The sequence below is a fragment of the Taudactylus pleione genome, unplaced genomic scaffold (assembly GCF_031769625.1).
Source record: "Taudactylus pleione unplaced genomic scaffold, aTauple2 ptg000089l, whole genome shotgun sequence".
NCBI lineage: Eukaryota > Metazoa > Chordata > Amphibia > Anura > Myobatrachidae > Taudactylus > Taudactylus pleione.
The window spans coordinates 15,970,593-15,998,156 of NW_028284491.1; the positions used below are offsets into that span (position 1 = coordinate 15,970,593).

The following is a 27,564-nucleotide window of genomic DNA, read 5'->3' on the forward strand; positions in this document are numbered from 1 at the left end:
GAGATGCCTACTGCCCAGATTTACCCAAAGAAGCGTGCACTTGACTAGAAGTCATAAGATCTATCCACAAGACGGACTGGCTTGCAACTCCGCATCAGCCTTTTAATGAATAGAATAAAAGTAATTCCAATGTATAATTGGGTAGTGCTAATAGTATTAATAAATAGGGACTTTTCCAGGACAGAGATATCATTGGACAAATCTTTATACCTTGTCACAGTCCCTGGATGTTAGGTAACGATGTACATTGCTGTAGTTATGGAAACTTTAAAATGCTTACACAAAATGAAACATACTGAAGCAGACACAAAGAGGAAGTGGTACATTTGGGAGGCACTACATCAGCTTATATATTATGTGTATCCTGAATATATTCTGTGGGCGTTTGCTATTGTCTGAGCTCATGCCTGCATCACTTGTTCAGCATTTCATAAAGGAAGCAGAAGTTGCCTCACAATTTTGCACTTTAGAGGCCATTTACATAGTCGTGGGCCCATAGTGAGTCTGTATGCACTACGGAGGTGGCTGATACAGCTGGAGTCAGTGGGGGTCACCTCCTTTGGAGCTGTATAGTGAATTGCAACCTTCACTGTGCAAGATGGCTTTGGGTTCCACTTACCAACACAAACTCGCTGAAAAGCTCTTGATACTCAATGATAGAGGCAAAGGAGTATTGATTCGCATCTATAACATCAAAAAGGTATGATCCATTTTTCTCTAGCACTTCCATCAGATCTTTACTTACCGCTCACATTGCACCTTATGTGCAGATAATAATAAGTATAATAATAATTCCAGTAGCTAAAGTGATAACATTGTTGTATGACATATTCAGTAAGTAAGTCAGGCATGTACAAATATGGAAGTGGCTACGCCCTTTTATAATCAACATAGTGCTCAGGCTGGAAACAGAAATGAGAAATTAGAACTGTATAAGCCAAAAAATGTAAGTTCTTATTTTTTAAAACTGTAGTACTATGATATGATTTGGTAATTCTTCCCAGAAATAGTAAAATACCTGATTATTTTTAGCTGTTTCCTAATGATTATTCAGAGAATAATCAGGTTTGTAGTGAAATAAGACACTCATGTTTTAGTTAGATTAGAAAAGACAGACAGACAATTTAATATATTGATTATACCAAGACAAGCAATAGTAGGGAGGTGGTCCTAGACAGCAGTTTACTGCTATTTTATCCACAATACTATGTGATCTAAATGTGTTTATAACCAGAGGTTCTCATTTACCATAGACACTGCAAAATAACATGGTTAAAGTTTTGCACCAGTGTCTCAAGTCCAGTGAACTTCAAGTAGGCTTACAACAAGGTAAAAGTTTGTACAGGCATCGGGTGGCAACCTCATTTATAAAAGGAGAGTCCCCTCTTTCATTGGCCATGTACAAGTTGTTGTCTGGTAAATCATATATGATCACTCGAGGATAGAGCCCTACACTACAGAAAGATTTAAGCAGTGGGGGATGGGGGCACTGCTCTTTAATAAACAGAGAGGTAACTTTTTTTTAAAGAGGAAAGTTGTGATCAGGGGTGTATTGTTGGGCAATAGTCAAATTCAGGTAGGGGCCTGGTGCAGCCGTTCTCACCTCCTGTGTACTACACTCTGGCACATGCTGAAAAAAGGCAGCTGCTTTGCACTTTTGTATGAGCAGAACTTGCCACATGGGTATGCATGTGTGTATGCAGCTTTAGAAATTAAAAATGTAAATATAGTTGAAGAGGCGAGTGAATGAAGGTGCAATGTTACAATTTCCTGAAAAATTACTTTTGATAATGGATGACCTAGGGATCATAGTAACAATGTTATTTTAAATGGTGGTAGTCTATTTACTGATATATTTTGTGGATAAAAGTGCTGTGTCCAATGTCAAATTTATCTTTAACTGTAAATATTTCAGTTTCTTCTAAATGTGACATAACAGCTTCATTCACTCGCCTCTTCAGTTATTTAGTTTAATATATATAGAATAGTCACTCATGTTTATATGTGTCTACTGCTTTATCTATACATGAATCTGCCAGTGATTATCTGATCATATGTATGTCAAGTAGGGGTGTATCTATAATGGTCCAGGGGGGCCCCGCACCGCACACATTGCACCCATATTATCTAAAACTTACCTCTCCGAGGTCCCGCGTCGGGTGTCTCAGCGGTGCTGAAAATTACGGAAAATGACCACCACGGCCATTTTTCTAGCATTTTGCGCATACGCAGTGAGGAAACTGCTGGGAAAATGGCGGCCGCTCCATTCCACCGGCGATCTACGCATGCACAGTAGACTCTGGGCACACTCTAGTTCCCAGAGTCTACTGATGCTACGGTGGCCTGCCTGCCGCATCAGTCGTCTACCGGCCACCAAGGAGAGAGGAGGGGGCACTGAATGGGGAATGCACACAGGCCCCCTCCTCTTCCTGATGTCAAGCATACTTTCCTACTTTTGATAAAGCATTTCAGGGAGACTGTGAAAACAACACCTATCAGCACGGCGGTAAAGTGGGCGTATACTGCTACATCTGAGAGGCGTGTCATAAAATTGCCTTACTTCCAAATGTAGATGAGCCCCAAAGCAGTTAATAAGATCTACTTGTTGATGAAAAAAACACACTGATACTTTTCAGAAAATGCATGTAGCCATAGGGATCATTGTGCCTTATACCCAATGCAGGGAAATTATACTAATGATCCCATTTGAATGTATATATCTCTATTTTTTCTTTTATATAACATCTACATAATGGGGGTAAGGTGCAATCAGGGAGATTGCTAGACTCTTCAGGGAGTCAGGGAGATTGCTACTATTTCAGGGCGTCTTACTGACAATCAGGGAGGGATGCTGCTATTTTCTATGTGGCTAAAGGACCTCTGTGACGTATCCACCACGTGACCGCTGCAGGAGGCTGGACCGCTCCTGCTTTACCATCCACTAGGGCAGTGATTTTCAACCTTTTTTAACTCGAGGCACACTACACAAGATTTTAAAATTGCCAAGGCACACTATCCAGCGATGCGGTGTGCGCGGACTATGAAAAAACACACTACATTAGTTCCCACAGGAACAAAACACACTACATTGGCCCCCACAAGAATAAAAAACACACTACATTGGCCCCCACAAGAATAAAACAATCCCATTGGCTGGCCTAACAGAAAAAAAAAACCACATTGCTACCCACAAAAAAAACAACCATACCACATTGCGCCCCACAGAATTGCTCCCTACAGAAAAAGAAACCTATGGCTGGCCCCACAGAAACAAAAAACAAAACAAAACACATTGTTCCCCACTAAATAGGCAAATATATGGCTGGATAACATATGGCTGGTTCTCACTAAAAAAAATTACATGACTGGTTCCCACGAAAAAATAAACTATGGCTGGTACCCACGAAGAAGAAAAAAATGTCTGGTCCCCACAAAACCAACATTTCTTCCCCCCTTGTCACTCACACTGCAGCAGGATCGCGTGCGGGCAGGCTTCCAGGCAGGCTGCAGAGAGTGCCTGGACAGAGCGCGGGCTGGCTGATTGGCGCAGGGCGTCGGCTGGCAGAGCGGGCTGGAGGGCAGTGGACAACGCGGCGTGCGTGACCTGTGATGTCACGCCGCCGCATCTTTGCAGGTCACTACCCGGTCGCGCCTGAGTCTCCCAGAGGAGCTCAGCGGCCCGGGATGCTGAAGTACAGTAAAATGTGCCCGGTGGCTCTGACAGCCCCGCGGCACACTTCACAACTGGCCACGGCACACTAGTGTGCCGTGGCACACCGGTTGAAAACCGCTGCACTAGGGCATAGAGGGGGAATAAATATTTGTGGCGAGCGCAGCGAGCCACTGTGCCCGAAGCGCGGCGAGCGCAGCGAGCCCGCGAGGGGACACTTTTGGTCCCCCGTTAGCATCCCTGCCCCTCACCCTTTCAGGCCGGCTCACGTGGGTGTGACGTCACAGGTCCATTAGCACTGTATAGTCTAGACCTAACCAATCAGGGAGTGTTGGCATGTATGATGTCAAGAGGTGTCAGCTGTAAGAACAATCAGTTGGATCATTCTTCATTACAGCTGAGGTTAGCTACTGTATACCATACAGTATGTGCAGGGTTGTACTTGGAAATCTATCCTATTACATTCTTGGCTATACTAAGCTCCTGTCTCCAGTTATCAGCTCCTTGTCAGCATTTGATGGGTGTCTCCTCATGTAGAAACTCTCACTTCCTGTCAGTTAAATTCTATGTTTAGGAGGAAGTTAAAAGCCCTCTTTTGTTAAAATGTTTGTATATATGTTTATCACAGTGACAACACAGTCATGGTTTATCATGAAACAGTTTTGCACGTTAATGTATTCAGCAGCTTTTATTAACTGGATTTGTTTTCTACAAAGTGCTTTAAAATGCATATTTGCAGCAAGACCCAAGTTTCCCTGTCTATTAGTCTTTTCTTGTCAGTCTCTGCCAGACTGTGTACTGACGTTGTATTGACTTTAGGATAGAATTATATTTTGTACTTTACCTTCAAGGCATTCTTGCCGACATTCTGGCTGCCTCCTCCGGGCCGGCATAGCGGGGGGGCCTGGCGGGGGGCATGATGCGGAATTGGGGTCGGACGGGGGCGGGATCGCTCAATCACGTCATTGTGGCCCTGTCCTCGCTGCACAATGCCGCAATTACCGGGGGTATGTGACTGGCCAGGAGACTTTCCCGCTTTTCTGGGCGGCCCGGAGCAGCACCCGAGTTTTGTGAGTCTCCTGGCCGTTCTGGGAGAGTAGGCAAGTATGCCTCAAAGCCCTTATTAAAGTTGCATGTTTGTCACAAAGAATTATGCCGATATCACTTACTAGCTGTTGCCTGCGGCTTCGTCCACGATAAAATCGCTTCTGCCAACATTTTTTTATTTGAAGTGTTATAGTTGTATTATACCCCCTGTCGTGGGAGTGGCCAACGTGACCCAGCAGCGCTATACAGACTGTGTGCCCTGTGCACAGACTACTATGTGGCCTATCCTATTCAAGTGAACGCTGGCCCAAGCACCTCTCCCCCCACCCATTACCGGCCACATGCATGATGCCACACCTATCTCTTGCATTGGTGATATCAGTAAGGTTTGGTTTTTTTTGTTATTGTTCAGCTTTAATTTGATGAATCGAGATGAAACAAAGTGCAGGTTATTTCTAGGAGTTTCATTACACAATGATGCAGTTTTCATGAAAATCAGTTCAGTAGTTTCTGCACCAACTTGGAACAAACAGACAGATATAACGTCCATATTATATTTTGGTATAGACTAGCGACCCGCCTCGGCTTCTCATGGGAGCAATTTAATCTTGCCACAGCCCCCTGCATCTTATAACAAACTACTCCATGTCACCACAGTTCCCTGCATCTCACCACAGCCCCCTGCATCTCACCACAGGCCCCTGCATATCACCACAGGCCCCTGCATCTCACCACAGCCCCCTGCATCTCACCACAGGCCCCTGCATCTCACCACAGGCCCCTGCATCTCACCACAGGCCCCTGTATCACACCACAGTCCCCTGCATCTCACCACAGCCCCCTGCATCTCACCACAGGCCTCTGCATCTCACCACAGGCCTCTGCATCTCACCACAGGCCCCTGCATCTCACCACAGGCCCCTGCATCTCACCACAGGCCCCTGCATCTCACCACAGTCCCCTGCATCACACCACAGTCCCCTGCATCACACCACAGTTCCCTGCATCTCACCACAATTCCCTACATCTCACCATAGCCCCCTGCATCTCACCACAGCTTCTTGCTTCTACCCCCTGCATCTCACAACATGCCTCTTGCTTCTCACTACTGCCCCCTGCTTTTCGCCACAGCCTCCTATATGTCACCACATGCCCTTGCCTTTCACCACAGCCCCCTGCATCTCAACACAGGCCTCTGCATCTCACCACAACCCCCTGCTTCTCACTTCTGATCCCTGCATCTTACCAGTGTCACCGCAATCCCCACTGCTGCTGTCCTGCAACTGGCTGTGGCCCGGCCACTGGGATGTGCTGGGAAGGGCAAGAGAATCATAGATGAGAGATTTGTGTTGCAGCTACCATAAGCAATATCAGCAGCATGTCCCCGGGGCTGGGGCACCTGTAAATATTTCTGCAGTCTCCATGCGCAACCCTTCCCAGCTGCTGGACATGACGATGAGCAATGTCCTCTTTGCACAATGTACCTTGTATTTCCTGGTCTTTCTGTTGAGCTTCCTCGCCGCGGTGCCTCTGTCCGAGAACATCGCTGACTTCCATGGGAGGTACCTCCTGTTCACCATGGGCATGTGGCTGAGCGGGAACATCATGCTGGAAGATGGAGCATTTCACGGTGGAGGAGTGGTGGCCAGAGTCTGCCTGCAGGTTCAGCGTAGGGATGGTCATCGGAATGTGATGGTTACTAGCCATAATTTTTTTGTTCTGATGGTTTATACCGTTTGATGGGTGTCACCTCATTTGATGGTGGCAGTCCAATGTTTGCCACCATCAAATGGAAATCATTTGATGGTGTTCTGATGGTTGTTTGTTTCTTTCAAATTCCTGATAACAATGACTCCCCTGGCCTCTTCCTGTCTACTGTGTCTGCATCAGGGCATCTTCATGGGTTCATTGTAGGTTGACTCTCACTCTCTGTCTGCCTCAGACATAACACTGCTCAGTCCCTAACTCCCTCCCCCCTCTAGGCAGCTGTTAAGCAACAAGGTGCATTGCTAGCTCTGATTGGCTCAGTTTCAGATGTTCTCTTGCTGTTTCAGCACAATGGACATCTCCTCTACAGACAGCAGCTTGTTGCTATATTTTTTCTGTGACTTGCTTCACTAATATTGTGACTGCTTGGCTCCCTTTTGAATGATTCATACACCTAAACCTTCCTTGACCAATGCTGTATAGAATAGTGAAAACCCCATCAAGATCCGACCAGTGGTTCAAGAGATTAGTACGAACGAACAGGCAGACCCCCTGAGAGAGAGAGAAAGTGTGTGAGAGAGAGAGAGAGAATGCTGGGACTTGTAGTTTCACAACAGCTGGAGAGCCACAGGTTGGACTGTCCTGTCTCAACCGATCCCCTAACCATCAACGCTTAAGAACACTGATAGATATATCAGGCATTCCATTAAATGGACGATATATGTATAGTACATCGGTGGGTGTGTAGACGAATCGGCCCTGCAGCAAAGCCCTGGTGTGTACTGGCGACCCGCTAATTGCCCATATATATGCTGCAGGGACCCACCAATGAGTGACAGCTCAACTGGGCGGTCAAATTTAAATGCCCCCCCCTGTTATTATTATTATTATTATTATTATTATTATTATTATTATTATTATTATTATTATTATCATCATTAATTTATATGGCACTACAAGTGTTCTGCAGTGCCTTACAAAGTACATAAACAAATGTGAATAAGAAACCAGTGACTTACAGTACAATACAATGCAGGACAAGGACATGGTTTATATACATTACTGAATAAGAGATCATAACACTCAAATAAGCAACAGGGCATAAGCAACCAGGTGTTAGGTGCCCTAGTGGGGAGTAAGGAGTAGATGAAAGTATAAGTAAAGAGAAGCATAAGAGGGTAGAGGATCCTGCTCATAAGAGCTTACAATACATTACGTCGGGCAGATGTTTGGCAAGTGTGCATACACTTACCAATCATCAGCTAGGTCGGCGCAAGCCAGTGACCTAGTGTGTACCCAGCTTTACCTTTAAATTAGTCTCTGAAATATAATTTCTGTGAATATTTTAGAATTTCATAAGCCCCTTTTCATATCATTGAGTATATTATTTATGCAGACAGATATGTTCTTCAAGACATGAACATATGCTTTCTTGTTTGATTGCAACCTATATCAACAAGTGGGGCCCTCATACCTGGAGTATAAATAAAGTATTAATTAATTATTATTAATTTAATTATGTAGATAACATTAAATTGCTGTAGTTCATTGTAAATCTTATTTCCCTACTCTACTCCTGAATGTCTGGGAGAAACACAATTTCTAGGGAGTTCTCCCAGACTCTCAGAAAAGAAGACCTGCCTATTAGATTCTGCCCGGTCCACAGCTAGATGATGGAGTTCGATTCCCACTACGGGCCTAACTGTGTGGAGTTTGTATATTCTCCCTGTACTTGTGTGGGTTTTCTCTAGGTGCTCCAGTTTCCTCTCACTCTCCAAAAATATTCTAGTAGGTTAATTGACTCCTGTCAAAAAGTGAACACTAGTGTGTATGTGTGTGTACATGTGGTAGGGAATATAGATTGTAAGCTCCACTGGGGCAGGGACTGATGTGAATGACCAAATATTCTCTGTAAAGTGCTGCAGAATTTGTGTGCGCTATATAAATGGCTGGTAATAAATAATAAATAAATAAGTCATGGCCCATCCCTCTGCTGTGCCATGGCACGAGTCAAGGTGCTAAGTGGGGTTTGGATCTACAATGACAAGTATAACTTTGCCATGCACACCAGACACCCCACAAATCCGGGAGGGGACACAGAAAATTAGGAAAGTATGATGTACATTCTGCACCTAAATGTAATTTTAATAAGCAAGCACAATTTAGTTTCTTGTTGTTGTATAAATAGATGTACATAGATAGCTGACATCACAAGGTTCACAGGATTGTCCTGTGTTATGTCAGTCACTGGTAGGGCCTTTACCAACAATGCGAAAGGATGAAACCTACAGTACTGTATTGTAGGTGAACAAACCAAACCTCCAATAACAATAACTTGTAGTTTAAAATTTGTAATTTGTAGTTTAAAACAGAAAATGCAAATATGAATAATAGTAGAGGCTAAATATGAAAGGTCTATGTGCTGCGGTTGGAGACACTCGGGCTCCTGCTACTTTTGATTGGTCTGTAAAGCTGCCTATAAATCTCAAACTGAGGTGTTGTGCCAAAGAGAAAGTATACATAATGTTCAGATCATGATTGAAGGTACAAAACTAAATGGTCATGAAATTACCTCTGTAGCCACCTCCCCCTCCAAGACACTATTGACTCCCTCCGTATCCCCTGAATCACACACAAAGGACTTACCTCCCCACTATGATACAGTAGGTGCTCTTTACAGCCAGTGCATGTGTTTCTCCAGAGGGATCCTGCTGCACTTGAAGGCATCCCCCTGTGCACACCCGAGATCAGTTCCTTGAGCTCAGTGGCTCCTGCAGAAAAAGGGAAGGGAGTGGAACCCTTCCCTGGCAGCCAGATCTCACACCTTTGGGGCACCACACCCCTAATGGAACAGTGGGGCAGACCCTCATCTGCTTACACCACTGTGTCCTCCATCTCCTCAGTGTGTAAATAGCTGTGTGCTGCCTCTCCAGTACTACTGGCAACACACGGCTCAGGACTTCAAGGATGCTGGCATTACTCAAACCACATGGTGCCCCTCTACAATATGAAGGATGTGCTGGTGATACCATGATTAGAAGCCTAATGTCTTATTATTTTCATTGAAGGTAGTTCTCACATAGATTAATAGTAAATTTTATACTGCGCTCAACTCTTTGTAACCTATTAGTATTAGGGGTGAGCGGGTTCGGATTTCTGAAATCCGAACCCCCCCGAGCCCCCCCGATCCGAGTCCGATCCGAGTCAGGCTCGACTTTTCCCGCCTGACTCGGATTCTGAAATCGAGGCAAAACGTCATCTTCCCGCCTTCCGAGTCTCGCGGGTTTTGGATCCTATATAAGGTACCCACGTCGGCGCCATTTTCTCACTCGGCTGTGGACAGTGAAGAGGGAGGGTGGGAGTTAGGGCTGTGTAGTGTAGTGTAGTGTAGTGCTGCTGTTGTCCACTACTTCAAAGTCCATAGGGGCTGGCTGTGTTGTGCTGTGCTGCTGTTGTTAATAGGGGCTGTGTCCACTACTTCAAAGTCCATAGGGGCTGGCTGGACTGTGTTGTGCAGTCAGTTCTCCATAGGGGCTGTGTCCACTCCAAAGTCCTGTGCAGTGTCCCAGTCCTAAAGAGGTGCTGTAGTGTTGTCCAGGGGGTGCTCTGTCCATCAGGGGTGCTCCCCCCAAGTGCTAAAAATATAATATATTTTCTGTGTTTGTGAATTGTGTGCGCAGTAGCCGCACGTGCATCAACAAAGTAGTGCCAAGCGTGCGCCTGTGTCATAAGTAAAGGGCCGGCTGGCTTGACCGTTAAAGGGTGCTGTAACCCCCGAAAGTACACTCCTGTCCAAACCAAAAAAAAATTATTTTCTGTGTTTGTGAATTGTGTGCGCAGTAGCCGCACGTGCATCAACAAAGTAGTGCCAAGCGTGCGCCTGTGTTATAAGTAAAGGGCCGGCTGGCTTGACCGTTAAGGGTGCTGTAACCCCCGAAAGTACACTCCAGTCCAAACCAAAAAAAAAATTATTTTCTGTGTTTGTGAATTGTGTGCGCAGTAGCCGCACGTGCATCAACAAAGTAGTGCCAAGCGTGCGCCTGTGTCATAAGTAAAGGGCCGGCTGGCTTGACCGTTAAGGGTGCTGTAACCCCCGAAAGTACACTCCAGTCCAAACCAAAAAAAAAATTATTTTCTGTGTTTGTGAATTGTGTGCGCAGTAGCCGCACGTGCATCAACACAGTAGTGCCAAGCGTGCGCCTGTGTCATAAGTAAAGGGCCGGCTGGCTTGACCGTTAAGGGTGCTGTAACCCCCGAAAGTACACTCCAGTCCAAACCAAAAAAAAAATTATTTTCTGTGTTTGTGAATTGTGTGCGCAGTAGCTGCACGTGCATCAACAAAGTAGTGCCAAGCGTGCGCCTGTGTCATAAGTAAAGGGCCGGCTGGCTTGACCGTTAAAGGGTGCTGTAACCCCCAAAGTACACTCCAGTCCAAACCAAAAAAAAAATTATTTTCTGTGTTTGTGAATTGTGTGCGCAGTAGCCGCACGTGCATCAACAAAGTAGTGCCAAGCGTGCGCCTGTGTCATAAGTAAAGGGCCGGCTGGCTTGACCGTTAAAGGGTGCTGTAACCCCCGAAAGTACACTCCAGTCCAAACCAAAAAAAAATTATTTTCTGTGTTTGTGAATTGTGTGCGCAGTAGCCGCACGTGCATCAACAAAGTAGTGCCAAGCGTGCGCCTGTGTCATAAGTAAAGGGCCGGCTGGCTTGACCGTTAAAGGGTGCTGTAACCCCCGAAAGTACACTCCAGTCCAAACCAAAAAAAAATTATTTTCTGTGTTTGTGAATTGTGTGCGCAGTAGCCGCACGTGCATCAACAAAGTAGTGCCAAGCGTGCGCCTGTGTCATAAGTAAAGGGCCGGCTGGCTTGACCGTTAAAGGGTGCTGTAACCCACAAAGTACACTCCAGTCCAAACCCCCAAAAAAATTATTTTCTGTGTTTAGCCGCACGTATATATCAAATCGATATAACATAAATGGAGGACCAAACTTTCTCCGATAAAAATAAAATAGAGAAAGATCAAGAACCACTTCCTCCTAGTGCTGAAGCTGCTGCCACTAGTCATGACATAGACGATAACATGCCATCAACGTCGTCTGCCAAGGCCGATGCCCAATGTCATAGTAGAGGGCACATACAATCCCAAATGGCAAAGTTCAGGAAAATGACCTTGAAAAAGACATTTAAATCAGCTGAAGAGAAACGTAAACTTGCCAATATGCCATTTACGACACGGAGTGGCAAGGAACGGCTAAGGTCGATCCCTAGTATGTTCATGACTAGTGGTTCAGCTTCACATGACGATGGAAGCCCTCCTCCCACTAAAAAAATCAAAAGAGTTAAGCTGGCAAAAGCACAGCGAAGAACTGTGCTTTCTAAGAAGATATCACAAATCCCCAAGGAGAGTCCAAGTGTGGTGGTGGTTGCGATGCCTGACCTTCCCAGCACTGGACGGGAAGAGGTGGCTCTTTCCACCATTTGCACGCCCCCTGCAAGTGCTGAAAGGAGCACCCACAGTCCACTTGCTGATATGCAAATTGAAGATGTCACTGTTGAAGTACAACAGGATGAGGATACTGGTGTAGCTGGCGCTGAGGAGGAAGTTGGCGAGGAGGATTCTGATGGTGATGTGGTTTGTTTAAATCAGGCTCCGGGGGAGACAGTTGTTGTCCGTGGGATGAAAAAGCCCATCACGGTCATGCCTGGGCAGAAGACCAAACATTCCACCTCTTTGGTCTGGCAATATTTCTATCCAAATCCGGACAACAACTGTCTTGCCATATGTACCATATGTAAAGGTGAAATAAGTAGGGGTAGGGACGTCAACCACCTAGGAACATCCTCCCTTATACGGCACCTGCAGCGCGTTCATAAAAAGTTACTGTCAAGTTCAGAAACTTTGGCTAAGACCGTAAGCAGTCCAGGGACACCTAAATCCCGTTGTCCTGTTGTATCCAAGCGCCTGCAAACCACACCGTCAACTCCCTCCTCGTCAATTTCCTCCTTCGTTAGGATCGGAAGTAGTCCTGCAGGCCATGTCACTGGCATGACTGACTCTCCTATCCGGGATTCCTCCGGAGGATCCTGCATTGCTATGCCTACTGCTGCCGCTGCTGCTGTTGCTGCTGCTGGGAGTCGTTCATCATCCCAGAGAGGAAGTAGGAACACCACTACTTTTACTAAACAATTGACCCTCCAACAGTCCTTAGCGAGGAGGATGAAGTACGACAGCAGTCATCCTGAAGCAAAACGTATAACTGAGGCCTTGACTGCTATGTTGGTGTTAGACGTGCGTCCGGTATCCGCCATTAGTGCAGTGGGATTTAGACAATTGATGGAGGTAGTGTGTCCCCGGTTCCAAATCCCGTCTAGATTCCACTTCACTAGGCAGGCGATACCGAGACTGTACAGAAACGTCAGAAAAAGTGTCCTCAGTGTCCTGAAAAATGCCGTTGTACACAATGTCCACTTAACCACGGACATGTGGACAAGTGGAACAGGGCAGACTAAGGACTATATGACTGTGACAGCCCACTGGGTAGATGTATCACCTTACGCAGCAACAGCAGCAGCGTCACCAGTAGCAGCATCTCAGAAATGCCAGCTCGTTACAAGGCAGGCTACGCTGTGTATCACCGGTTTCAGTAAGAGGCACACCGCCGACAACCTCTTAGAGAAACTGAGGGAAATCATCGCCCAGTGGCTTACCCCACTTAGACTCTCCTGGGGATTTGTGATATCTGACAACGCCACCAATATTGTGCGGGCATTACATCTGGGCAAATTCCAGCACGTCCCATGTTTTGCTCACACAATAAACTTGGTGGTGCAGAATTTTCTGAAAAGCGACAGGGGCGTGCAGGAGACGCTTTGGGTGGCCCGAAAAATTTCTGGCCACTTTCGCCATTCAGCGACTGCGTGCCGAAGACTGGAGCGCCAGCAAACACTCTTGAACCTGCCCCGCCATCACCTGAAGCAAGAGGTTGTGACGCGGTGGAACTCAACCCTCTATATGCTTCAGAGGATGGAGGAGCAGCAAAAGGCCATACAAGCCTATACATCCACCTATGACATAGGCAAAGGAGGGGGTATGCACCTGACTCAAGCGCAGTGGAGAATGATTTCCGTGTTGTGCAAGGTTCTCCAGCCCTTCGAACTTGCCACACGTGAAGTCAGTTCAGACACTGCCAGCTTGAGTCAGGTCATTCCCCTCATCAGGCTTTTGCAGAAGCAGCTGGAGAAAGTGAAGGAGGAGCTAAGACGGAGCGATTCCGCTCGGCATGTGGGACTTGTGGATGAAGCCCTTCATTCGCTTTGCCAGGATTCCAGGGTGGTCAATCTGTTGAAATCAGACCACTACGTTTTGGCCACCGTGCTCGATCCTAGGTTTAAAGCCTATGTGGTGTCTCTCTTTCCGGCCGACACAAGCCTGCAGAGGTGCAAAGACCTGCTGGTGAACACACTGTCAGCTGAAGCGGAACGTGACACGTCAACGGCTCCTTCTTCATTTTCTCCTGCAACTGGGGCTGCCAGGAAAAAACTTAGGTATCCTAAGCAACCCGCTGGCGGTGATGCAGGGCAGGCAGGACCAAGTTTGGACATCTGGTCCGGACTGAAGGACCTGGCAACAATTTCTGACATGTCTACTGTCACTGCATATGATACTGTCACCATTGACAGAATGGTGGAGGATTACATCGGTGACAGCATCCAAGTAGGCATGGCAGACAGTCCATACCTGTACTGGCAGGAAAAAGAGGCAATTTGGAGGCCCCTGTACAAACTGGCTCTATTTTACCTGAGTTGCCCCCCCTCCAGTGTGTACTCCGAAAGAGTGTTTAGTGCAGCCGGGAACCTTGTCAGCGAAAGGCGTAGGAGGTTGCTTCCACAGAATGTGGAGAAGATGATGTTCATCAAAATGAATTATCAGCTCTTCCAGGGAGACCAGCCTCCAGAAGGTACAGAGGGACCTGTGGTGGTGGATTCAAGTGGGGACGAGTTAATACTTTGTGAGGATGAGGATGTACACACTGAAGAGGGTGAGGAATCGGTGGATGAGGAGGATGAGGATGACATCTTGCCTCCATAGAGCCAGTTTGTGCAGGGACACATTAATTGCCAGCTTGTTTTGTGGGGGCCCAAACGAACCAATCATTTCAGCCACAGTTGTGTGGCAGACCCTGGCGCTGAAATGATTGGTTTGTTAAAGTGTGCATGTCCTGTTTATACAACATAAGGGTGGGTGGGAGGGCCCAAGGACAATTCCATCTTGCACCTCTTTTTTTTCTTTGCATTATGTACAGTTTGGGGCCTAGTTTTTCAAACTGCCATCCTGTCTGCCACTGCAGTTTCACGCCTAGATGGGTCACGTGTTTGTGCCGCCCACTCGTGTCGCTTAGCATAGTCATCCAGCTACCTCGGTGCAACGTTTTGGACATAAAAACACTATTGTGAGGTGTGAGGTGTTCAGAATAGACTGGAAATGAGTGGAAATTAAGGTTATTGAGGTTAATAATAGCATAGGAGCAGAAAAACCTACAAATTCTGTGATTTTAGCTGTTTTTATGCTTTTTTTAAAAAAAATACAGATCCAAAACACAAAACCCAGAACCCAAAACACGGAAGGGTGGTTTTGGCAAAACCAATCCAGATCCAAAACACGAAGAAAGATCCAGATCCAAAACCAAAACACAAAACACGAAAAGTGGCCGGTGCACACCCCTAATTAGTATAGTGTATGGCAAACTAGAATAATCTAGTATACACCGTTAGGGTGGTCTAACTGAGGAATAATGGCTATATCACTGGTCACTAATTGAGGAATAAGGATAATATCAATGTGGTAATACTAATGAGCAACTAATCTGTAGACAAAACAGAATCTTAACTCTTTAGGTGATGGTTGCAACGATAAAAAACAGGCAAACATAGGTAAATGCAAATGAAGCCTGAGAACATATATAACCAAAACAATCCAATGAATGTTCAATCTTATAAAGTTGTCTCTTAATGCATTGGGAGATATTTCCGATATGAATGGTGATGTTGAAAGAAAGTCTAAACAGACTGCGGCGTCCCGCTAGTCTGATATAAGAGAGTTAAGTAATAAGTCCAGTATGTACTCACTGATGCCCGGGATGATCTTCTCAGGAGAGTGAGTCGGGAAACTGGGGTAGTATGAGAGGGCTGGACCTTATCCCCTCTGTACGGGATCACCGGAGATGCGCCTGTTCCTAGGTGCGCTCTGGTACCCATGCTGCAGGGGGGACTGGTGGATGCCTGGGGAGGGAATGTGACTGGTGCATCAAATTGGTTAGCGTAGGTCTGTTAGGAAGTCCCAATGTATTTCTTGTGTATTAATGCCAGTGCATATAAACTGCTCCAACGCGTTTCAGCCATACAGGTCTTTTTCTAGGAGTTTGGGTAACTTATGGTTTGCTTGTCTGGGAATATAAGGGAGATCTCCTCATCACAGATTGGTGATATGTAGATTAGGTGGGCTCTGATAGATTATCTGGTCATAGGTATTCATTGGTGGTTGTATGCAGCTGTATTATTGGATTCCAAAACAGGATGAGCAAACATAAAAATCTAACAACCTACTAGTGTCACAAAATGGTTAGAAAAGTGTCTGACGGAACAAGTGAGAGAATGTTGGATATGTAACTCAGACTGTAGGTATATGATAAAAATGGAGAAATAAACAATTATTAAATAGTGAATGTGAATGAAACCCTAATAAAATTGTAAATAAAAATAGAAATAAATGAATCTATATATGGAAAAAATAATATATAAATAGAAATTAGAAAGGTAAGTCAAATTTAGCCATATGCATGTATCTTAATATACACATCATTACTCACTCTCAGTGGGCAGTTATCCCCCCTTCTTTCTCTCTGTAGTTCTCACATAGCCTGTAAGTATGCTTTGGGTCATTATCTTCCTGTAGGTTGAACCCTACACCAACTATGAGTAGACCAGGGAGTATTGCATGAAAATGCTGTGGTAGACCTTTGGGTTCAGGGTGTCAGTCATTCTGTGCAAGTTGCTGACTTGAGATTCAGCAAAAGAGCCCCAGACCATCACGCCTCTCCATGTGTGACAGTTGGTGTCGCACACTGAGGAATCATTGGCACATAAAAACTCTGGGCCTCATTCAGAGCCGCTCGCTCTGACAGAGCGCTCGCTCGGAATCAGGGCCGGGCTTTTTTTTTTTTTTGGATCGGCCTCTTGGCCGCTAACACATAGCTATAGCGAGTGGCCATGATGATGGTCGCGATGGTCAAGACCATCGCGACCATCGGGCTTGCGGAGAGACCCTTGTGGTAGGGTTTCGTGGCCGCAAGCCCCGGAGGGGGAGAGTGTGCTGCTGGGGTGTTGGTAAATGGGGGGGAGTGTGCTGCTGTGGTGTTGGTATATGGGGGGGAGTATACTGCTGGGGTGTTGGTTAGTGGGGGGGAGTGTGCTGCTTGGGTGTTGGTTAGTGGGGGGGAGTGTGCTGCTTGGGTGTTGGTTAGTGGGGGGGAGTGTGCTGCTGTGGTGTTGGTAAGTGGGGGGGAGTGTGCTGCGGGGGTGTTGGTAAGTGGGGGGGAGTGTGCTGCTGGGGTGTTGGTAAGTGGGGGGGAGTGTGCTGCGGGGGTGTTGGTAAGGGGGGCGGACTGTGCAACTGCTGCTGGTGTAAAGGAGGGGGGTGGCAGTCAAGGGGGGAGCGAGTAATGGAGGCAGGCTCAGAAACATACCCAGGCAGGTACCCCTTACTGCTGAGAGGCATCCATATACACCTGTAACCATTATCACTGGTGGGCAACATAACCAAGGTACACCTTACCACTGAGGCAGTAGGCTCCTCCACATAACCAGGTACCACTCACCACTGGAAACAGGCTTCACCACTTACCTCTATACCTCTATAATGTGTTATAAAGGGCATTACATGTGTGTGGCATAATGTGTTATAAAGGGCATAACTAGATGTGGAATAATGTGTTATAAAGGGCATTACATGTGTGTGGCATAATGTGTTATAAAGGGCATTACTATGTAAGGCGCATTACTGCACACAGCATTTATTCATCGCGAGGGGAGAGCTTGGGGGAAGCCCAGCACCTCCGCAAGTGCTGGGCAAGACCCAAAGTGTGATGATTTGGGGGTGTTCTGCAAGGACACACCCCCTCCACGGTCAGTGATGCCCCCTTTGCGGAAGCGCGAGCAGAGGAACGGAGTCTGTAAGAACTTTTTTCGGGGGGGGGGGGGGGGGGGGCGCAAATGGAATCTTTCGCCCTGAGCTCCACAATGTCTAGAACCGGCCCTGTAGATACTCCCTTGCTACATTGCTCACCTCCCTCGGATTTTTCATCTATCTTCACACCAGTGATGTTTCCTGTGTCTGCCAAGCTCCCCTGCTAGTTGCACCTGGGTTCCTCCCTGGCGCAACTAGCAGGGGATAATACTGAGGTAATACTGCAGCAAAGCCCAAATTCTCTTCTGGGAATCATTGGTGAATTGGTGAATACCACTACCCCGTTAGACTCAGCACCCCTAGGTTGATCCTAGTGTTTGACTACACTGAATTCTAGTTACAACACGCTATTGAGTCCTGATAGCAGTACTGTCCAAATAACACTTCAGAGGGTGTAAGGACACTACTTTTATAGAGACGGGAGGTTTGTAATCAAATAGTCAATAGAAGTTGGGACACAGATAGGAATTGTTGGCATCAGCTTCCATTTTTGCAGAACGGCTGTACTGTAAGTTCTTATCCCATTACTTATTCTCTAAAAGAGTCCTTTTTTTTATAACTCTGAATTTTTAAGTTTTTTTATTTTTTGCTAATGTAAACTTTTTTTTTTAAATTTCTAGCAGTTTGCCGCTTACCTTTATACTATTCAGTTTACAGAGTGGACATGAATTGTTTATATTTCAGTAAAAACTGGAAAATTGGGAGTCTTCTAAAACATATGATCACTAGTATAGACAGATAGACAGACAAGTTGGAATCTCTAATTTAAAAATGGATCTTTGAAACTCCTCTTTCTGCAAATATCTTCTATGGGGGGTTTGGCATTGCAAAATGAGGAAGATGAGTCAGTTGACAGTAGTTGGCAGGAGAGTTTTGATGAGTATTCAACATTTATATTGCTTTTCTAGAAAGATAAAAGGACTTTTTGTGTGAGGCCTAATAAGGGGCATATTTATCAGAGATGAGCGGTTCGATATTGGCTCAGATCTTCCTGCCTAATTTGGATCTCAGAACGATACAAAAACATCATCTTTCATGGACAAACCAAACCGCTCATCTCTAATATTTATCACAATCATACTTGCCTACTTTTGAAATATCATTTCAGGGAAGTTGAGAAAGCAACATCTATGAGCGTGTGTTAAAGTGAAAGTGTACGGCTACATCTGAGAGGTGTGTCATAAAATTGACTTACATCAAATGTAAATGAGCCTCAAAGCAATTAGTAAGATCTGTTTGTTGATGAAAACACACTAATACTTTTCAGAAAATAGCGGAAAAAAGAAAAAGCTTAGCGCTCTATGGTATAGAGTTATGTGTATTATTTATGTTATGGTGTATATTTTATGCCCTATATGGATGTTCTAATAAACTATTAATAGTTCCTAGTGGACTTCTGGCAGGTCGGTAATAACTGTAGGCAGGATATTCCTGATGATAGCAAAATCCCACTATAGTCTTATATCTGGTGGGCAAAAATTTGAACAAAAAAAGTTTGACATGAGGGAGGTAGAAACAGCTTATAAACTATTGGAAGGTACACCTAGGGACACATTACTTAAAGAATCGGTTAAACAACTTAGTAATGATAGTGAGAAGATATATTTTAGAACAAATTATAATGGAGCAGGCCAAAACATTAGGAATATTTTACAAAAACATTGGCACATCCTACAAATGGATAATAAACTGAGCAAAATACTGCCCAATAAACCAGACATTGTGTTTCGCAAAGCACCGGACTTAAAGAAAAAACTGACCCACAATCATCTAAAAGAAACGAAAGATCCAAAACAAAGCACAATGGAGGGACCGACTGTGTCGACCGGTTTTTTCCACTGCGGTAGATGTTCTAATTGCAAAAAATTGAGTTATAAAAATACTAAATCGACCATTTATATCAGATCACATGTAACATCACTAGAACACAAGATAAAGGACACTATAACGTGTGACAGCAACAATGTGATATATATGCTGGAGTGCCCATGTGGGCTGCAATACATAGGCCGCACAATTAGGACCCTAATTTTCTCCCCCTGGGACTGCAAGTCTGGGCCGCGATTAGCAGAGAGTAGCTTCCACTGGGAAGCCACTCCTCTGCCTTTTGGGTAGCCCTACTCAGTTTCCAGGGGCTGCAACCGATGCCACCGCTACTTCTGCGCATGCGCCGGTTCAAGCAGGACCGCAACTAGGGGGGGGCTAGAGGTGCACGTGCACCGGGTGGGGATTGCGGGGGGGTGAAAAAGCTGACTCGGCCATCTGAAAATGGCCGCAGCCAAAGAGGAGACTAATGCTAGAGGTCCTTACTGGACCTCTAGTGTCTGTCACTTCCTTGGCGGCGGCCATTTTTGGTTGGCCATTTTCAGCAGATTCCATGCGGACTAGCTGAAAACGGCCATCCAAAAATGGCCGTCGCCAAGGAAGAGACAGATGCTAGAGGTCCTACTGGACCTCTAGTGTCTGTTAGCAGAGCGCAATGCACACAGCGTTCCTGGAAGTGCCGGGAACGCTGGCGCTGCAGGGAGAAGATGCTGAGAGCTGCATCTTCTCCCTTCAAATCCCCTGGCAACGAGCATAATCCCCCCTGGAAACGAGCATAAACCCCATGGCAACGAGCATGTAACTCCTGGCAATGAGCATGGAGCCCCATGACAACGAGCATGGAACCCCATGGCAACGAGCATGTAACTCCTGGCAACGAGCATGAAACCCCATGGCAACGAGCATGTAACTCCTGGCAACGAGCATGAAACCCCTGGTAACAGGCATAAATCCCCTGACAACAAGCATGAAACCCCTGGCAACGAGCATGTAACCCCTGGCAACGAGCATGGAACCCCTGGTAACAAGCATAAATCCCCTGACAACAAGCATGAAACCCCCTGGCAACGAGCATGTAACCACTGGCAACGAGCATAAACCCCATGGCAATGAGCATGTAACACCTGGCAACGAGCATGGAACCCCTGGTAACAAGCATAAATCCCCTGACAACAAGCATGAAACCCCCTGGCAATGAGCATGTAACCCCTGGCAAGGAGTATGAAACCCCATGGCAACGAGCATGTAACCCCTGGCAACGAGTATAAATCCCCTGGCAACGAGCAGGTAAGTTTAAAGTAATTAGAAGCATTACTGTGGGGAATAAAATGGTGTCGGGCAAATATGTAAGTGGCACTTTGGTAATAGTCATTACAGTATGTGGCGTAATGTGTAATGGGCATTATGGTGTATGGAATAATGTAAGTCACTATACCAGGGACGTCTGAGTAGTGCACTGCTTTATGGAGGAGCAAGGACAAACTCCAGGTACAGGAAGGGAGGGGGCACAAAATTGCTGCCTTGCACCGGGTGACAGATAACCTAGTTTCGGCCCTGGTTCAAGTGCCTGCCAGATTCATTGCGCAGGTGATGAGACATGGCCGCTGGGACTGTCTCCTCCTCTCCTCGGGCAGCAGCAGCCCCCCTCATCCAAAAGGGTAGGAGCTGTTGCACATGATTTAGCAGACACTGGGCCTGATACATCACGGATTGCAACTGCAACAGTGTGCGCAGATTGGCCGATGATGCGTACTGCGCATGCTTATACACCGCAGTGCAGGTGCGCAAGTTAGCATTGCGATCGCACTGCGATCACTTACTCAGACACAAAGCCATCGTAGACCGAGGGATGGGACATCGGTGTTTGGGGTGGTGACGGGGAAGTGGTCGGAGTAACACAGATGTGCCCATTCGTTTGAACACCGTTACATGGGCGTGCATAAATTAGCCACTGCGACAGCATACGCAGCTTGAGTACTCACTGTGTGCGACGAGGTTAGCAAGCCTGTTGTAATTGTGCGTGAGGGGCCGATGTTACTCGATGTTCCCGATGTATACGCGCGACTGCAAGGTAGCATTAGTGGGCATCTCAATGCTGGCTGTGCGACGGCTCTGCGATTGAATTCAGTAGCATATTTTTGCAGCAAACTGCGAGCCTAATCACAGCCGTGATCTCAATAGCGATCCACTAATGAATCAGGCCCACGGTTATGTGTAAGTACAGTCAGGTAGTCGGGTCAATCATTAATCAGAAGCAGCTAAATAGTGATCATCATCTCACCAGCACCGGCAAGAGATACGCCTCCTTACAAGTGTATATATGATTGGCTAGGGGATGAGCGGAGACCCAGCCAATTCAGGTCACAGTTTCTGCTGCATTAGTAGTGAGCAATTATATTACATATAGGCTGTTAGGTTTTGTTTTTCCCCCCTCACACTGGATAACAAAAATAGTACATTTTATTCTATATAAATGGTGGATGAGGGGTTTCTGTCAGTGTTTTATCAGTCATTATACTGCCAGTGCATGCTGGAACATGTAGTACTATAATAGCTGGCAGCAGTTCCTCGGTAGTTTAGCCGAAAATAGCTACCCACAGACGGAACATTCCTGTCAAACCTTGCACTTGTCATGTAAAGGTGGGTGAGCAGTCCATTGAATTGGGTGAAGAATCAAGGGCCTGATGATCACAGATTCCCGATTCTGCGAGCGTGCAGAATGGGTCTAGCGTAGTCACACGCAGACCCTACTATGCCTCTGCGTGATTGACAGGCAGAGGCATTTAAGGGGCGATGCAGGGGCAGGGGGGGCTGGTGTACCTGTACACGGGGTGGTGATCCCAGCCTGCGACCTCCAACGCAGTGCTGGGATCGCAAATGCAGCAGGGGGTGACATACACCTCCTGCTGCATTTGCATAAGAGCAAGAATGTAATTGCAAAGCTGCCTGCGTGCATATATCATATATCAGGGATGTTTGCTAATGCAATCGCAACTGCATTGTCTCACGGATCACAGTTGCTAAAATATGATAATGCCTTCCAAGGCTTATCCAGGCATAGGGGCGCCCACTGCTGCCTTTTCATATCCGTCCGACGACTTACAACATCGTAGACATTGGTAACATCGATACAGATCAGGCAGTCATGCTGAATATGCGACAGGTCTGACGAGCCGCTAAGCACTGCAGCTCTCATGACACGCAGAGAGCTCTCATGCTGCAAAGGAGATTGCAATGGCTAATTTATGCATGCCCATGAAATTGCGTTTAAACTGTCAGACATGTCTGCGTTTGCCTAGGCACACCTAATGCTGACTACCTGTTACTCACTTTGAGAATGGATCCTCTGTGCAGGCGTAATCGCAAAACAATTGCTTCACGTGTGCAGTGCAGCTCACTCACATGCGGAATGGCAAATAATCGCCCGATCTGCAAACATCTCTGAATCAGGCCCTAAGTGGATAATGAAACTCCTACTCTGTGCTTACAGTCCCTCTGTGTTTTGGACCCAGTGCATTTAACTGTCATTGCTGTCAACTGTCATTGCTGTTGCCCCTCTCTCTTCCTCCTTTGGTGATCTGCGTTGCCTCCTTGATGACAGAAACTACCACTGAACATGGGGATCAACTGATCTGGCTCTTTTACATTTAAAGCTGGGTACACACTGAGACAATGGACCTCATTCAGAGCCGCTCGCTATTTGCGGTCGTTCGTTCAAAAACAAGGGGTGGCTATTCTAATGAACTGTTCGCTCATTGCAGTCTGTTCACGCCTCTAAGTCTGAACGAGCGAACAAAACTTGCGGTCGAAATTTTTAAAAATACGCCCCCTTGCCGCTCGCAGCATACGTCATGTCCGCTATTTATTAGATTAATCGAGTACATCGAACAGCGTATGAACTGCTCGCTATTCTTGTGGTTGGTTTTTCCTACCACTATATTGCAAGCAGTTCTGACTATAAAACAACCAGGTGACGTGGTCAATGACGCTGCTATTTTAATTATGCACACCCTTAAAACGGCTGTTTTGACCTTTAAGCACGCCTGCGTTCTGAATTCCACTCCCCGTTTTCAAGCACCTTCCCCTGTTACCACCCACATACGCCTCATCCTGTCACTCAAAGTAGCAGGCATTCGCTATATAGCGAACAAACGATTTTCGGCCGCACTGACTGGTTCGCGCATGCGTATTACAAACCGTACGCATGCGCAGTTGTGCGAACATCGCTCAGTGCGAACGAGCGGCCGCTTACGAGCGGCTCTGAATCAGGCCCAATGTCAGCACTGTATGTCATTTCCGGCCGAATCGGAACGACATATTGACCGCATCGCTCAGTGTGTACAGCCAATATGCGCGCTCCCACGGCCGTTGTGCTGCACGTCTAACCAGACAATACCGCATGCCGCCCCATTGCAGGTAATGAAGGAAGGAACGAGGGATCGTTCCATCGTTCATTACCTTGTTTTGATGTGTACCCAGGATCTGAGATGTCGGCTAGGTACACATTGCTCACATTAGAGAGCCCCAGGCTACACAAAGTTACTAAAAACTGTCAGATAACCACAAAAGAGCCGGTGCAGCACAAAAGTGCCCTCTACAGCCAGCAGATGAAGGATGCTCATTTATGATAAATGGTGGAGGACAGTTATAGTTGCTACCGTGTTTCCCCGATAATAAGACCTACCCCGAAAATAAGCCCTACCCTTACTTTTGAAAAACGGTCCAAAATAAGCCCTACCCCGAAAATAAGCCCTAACAAAAAAAGAGGAAAAAAAATAATGGTAAGTAAAGAATTGTAAAGCAGGACTGAGGCCATGATGGGGATAAAAGCAGGACTGAGGGCATTATGGGGATAAAAGCAGGACTGAGGGCATTATGGGGATAAAAGCAGGATTGAGGGCATTATGGGGATAAAAGCAGGACTGAGGGCATGATGCTGTCAATGTTAATTAAAATAAGCCCTACCCCGAAAATAAGCCCTATTATCGGGGAAACGCGGTAGCAGCTGAAGGTATTACTATTTCTACAGTGACTGGTTTTTATTTTATGTCTCTACCTTCTGCTGTCTCTCCTCGTTCCAACTGTACCAGACCATCGGTAGCAGCACAGAAATGCCAGTTGTCAATAACTGTTTTATTACTGTAGGCTGATAATACTGCCACCTGCACTTTCCCCATCAATTGTTATTCAGCAACCTTATGCATCATGTGTTCCCCACACCTCTCAAGGGGGGTATCCACTTAGCGATTTAGCCAAGCGATTGTACGATAACGACGTCGTTATCGTGCAATCGCTTGCAAATCGCGCATGCATCGGGCATGTTTCCGACATCCGACAGCCTCAGAGGTCATAGGGCCTGATTCATTACCGAACACATCTGTGATTGCAATAGCGATTACGCACGCAGTTCAACTGCGATAGTATGCTAATCCATTGCGATCGCTATGCCGCCGCAGCACAACATAAGGATGCCCACTTTACCTTACACACATCTGTAATCCTTAGCAAGACTGCGAAACCATCAGTACAATCGAGTACCATGGCAGCCTCACGCACACTTGCACAAGGTCAGACCTTACTCAGAAATGGCTAACTTCAGCGCACGCTATGTGTCCGCATGCATCGCAGTGGATATTTTATGCACGCCCATGCAACGGTATTGAAACGCACTGGCATGCCTGCTTTTCGGCCACCCGTCACCACCCACAAATGGCACTTCCTGTCAATCACTCTGTGATGGGTCTGCGTAGACTCAATCGCAGTAGCCAGTTCGCTCACTGCGATGCATGTGCATTGTGCAACAATTGGCCTTTTGCGTGAGTACTAGCAACTGCGATCCAAACTGAATTAGGCCCATAGTCAAATTGAGACTTCTGGCAAAGCTACAAATACATTCAGCACTCATGATCAAGTGATGGATGTGATAGTTATTCACATTAATTCTTAATGCAATTTGAAAAAGAAAAGTGTGTAAATATTTAAAAAAGGAACACATTTTTGGCACATATGAGGTTGCACTATGTTTAAATCAAATAATGAATGTGGTCTAATTAACACAAATATTTAATTTAAATAATGTAAGTAGCTATTCATGAACTTGGCACAATTGTACTTTAAAATATTATAACCGGGATGCAGTAATGTGACCGACGGTCATAATCCGGAGGGCAGAATGCCGGCAAGGGATTATTGATAGAAGTCGAATCACAGACGCCTATCATAATCCCGACGCCGGTATCTAGAACGACAAGGGACCGAACGAGGTAAGTACGGTCCATGCGTCCTCATAGCCGTTGGGGGGTTAGGTTTAGTAGTTCACCCCAGGGGATTTAGGGTTTTAGGGTTAGGCACCCCCCTGGGAGGGTTAGGGTAGGGGAAAGGGGGGGTTAGGGTTAGGCACCTCAGGGGAGAGGTTAGGCATCCCTAAAGCAGGGCCGCAACTAGGGGGGGGCTAGAGGTGCACGTGCACCGGGAGGGGATTGCCTGGGGGTGAAAAAGAAGACTCTGCCATCTGAAAATGGCCGCCGCCGAAGAGGAGACTAATGCTAGAGGTCCTTACTGGACCTCTAGTGTCTGTCTCTTTGTTGGCGGCGGCCATTTTTGGATGACCGTTTTCAGCAGATTCCATGCGGACTAGCCGTCCGCATGGACTCTGCTGAAAACGGCCATCAAAAAATGGCCGCCGCCAAGGAAGAGACAGATGCTAGAGGTCCTACTGGACCTCTAGTGTCTGTTAGCAGAGCGCAATGCACACAGCGTTCCCAGAAGTGCCGGGAACGCTGGCGCTGCAGGGAGAGGATGCTGAGAGCTGCATCTTCTCCCTTCAAACCCCCCTGGCAACGAGCATAAACCCCCCTGGCTGAGCATAAACACCCATGGCAACGAGCATGGAACCCCATGGCAACGAGCATGGAACCCCTGACAGCAAGCATGAAACCCCCTGACAATGAGCATAAATCCCCTGACAACAAGCATGAAACCCCCTGGCAATGAGCATGTAACCCCTGGCAACAAGCATGAAACTCCATGGCAACGAGCAGGTAATTTTAAAGTAATTAGAAGCATTACTGTGGGGCATAAAATGGTGTCGGGCAAATATGTAAGTGGCACTTTTTTAATAGGCATTACAGTGTGTGGCATAATGTGTAATGGGCATTATGGTGTATGGAATAATGTAAGTCACTATACCAGGGACGTCTGAGTAATGCACTGCCTTATGGAGGAGCAAGGACAAAATCCAGGTACGGGAAGGGAGGGGGGCGCAAAATTGCTGCCTTGCACCGGGTGACAGATATCCTAGTTTCGGCCCTGCCTAAAGGAGGGTTAGGGGGGGAGAGGGGAGGGTTAGGTATGAATGCCCGCTCGTACGGCGGGCTTTCATACCGATCCCATTATAACCATACTGGAAATAAATATACTGAAGGGACATGAGTGGACTCTGGGCTTGATTCACTACCATACGCAACTGCGATTATGCACGCAATCGGGTGATTGTTGCGTTCTGCATCACAGTGCGCGAACTAGCTATTGCGATCGGGACTGCGATCTCAGAGGCTACGCAGACCCCTCGCAGAGTGATTGACAGGAAGCACCGTTTGTGGGTGTTGATGGGGGCTGGTCAGGGAAACGCAGTCGTGCCAGTGTGTTTGCATGCCGGTATAGGGGCGTGCATAAATTATCCACTGCCCTATGCAGGTTGTTAGCAATTTCTGAGCAAGTTCAGAACTTTTGCAAGTGCGCGTGAGGCTACGATGGTACTCGATTGTACCGATAGTTTTGCTATTCTGCTAAGTATTATGGATTTGTGCAATGTAAAATGGGCGTCCTTATGTAGTGCTGAGTTTGCATTGCGATCGCAATGGATTAGCATACTATCACAGTTGAACTGCGTGCATATGCAATATTATGTTCCGTAGTAAATCAGGCCCCTTGTACCATATAAAGGAACATAAGGGTGCTCTGAGGCATTTATATGAGCATGTGCTGGCCTGAAATCTGAGAAATAAAATGGTTGTAACTTTACTGCAATATTGGCCCCGCCCCTCATCACTTCCCCAGTCCGGGAATCTGAA

At 46.5% G+C, this 27,564-nt stretch overlaps 1 protein-coding gene across 2 annotated transcripts in view; it reads left to right on the plus strand.

Moving 5' to 3' along the window:
- The first annotated feature begins 483 nt into the window (after nucleotides 1-483).
- NCKAP1L (NCK associated protein 1 like) overlaps nucleotides 484-27,564 on the plus strand; it is a 348,408-nt gene continuing 321,327 nt past the window's right edge. The window contains exon 1 of one of the 2 annotated variants that reach the window (XM_088469297.1): nucleotides 484-700. In XM_088469297.1, the coding sequence (XP_088325423.1) occupies nucleotides 599-700 (102 nt within the window). In that variant the 5' untranslated portion in view covers nucleotides 484-598. Of the gene's footprint in view, nucleotides 701-20,747; nucleotides 20,780-27,564 lie in introns of those variants that run through there. The other variant, XM_088469299.1, reaches the window with a different exon arrangement.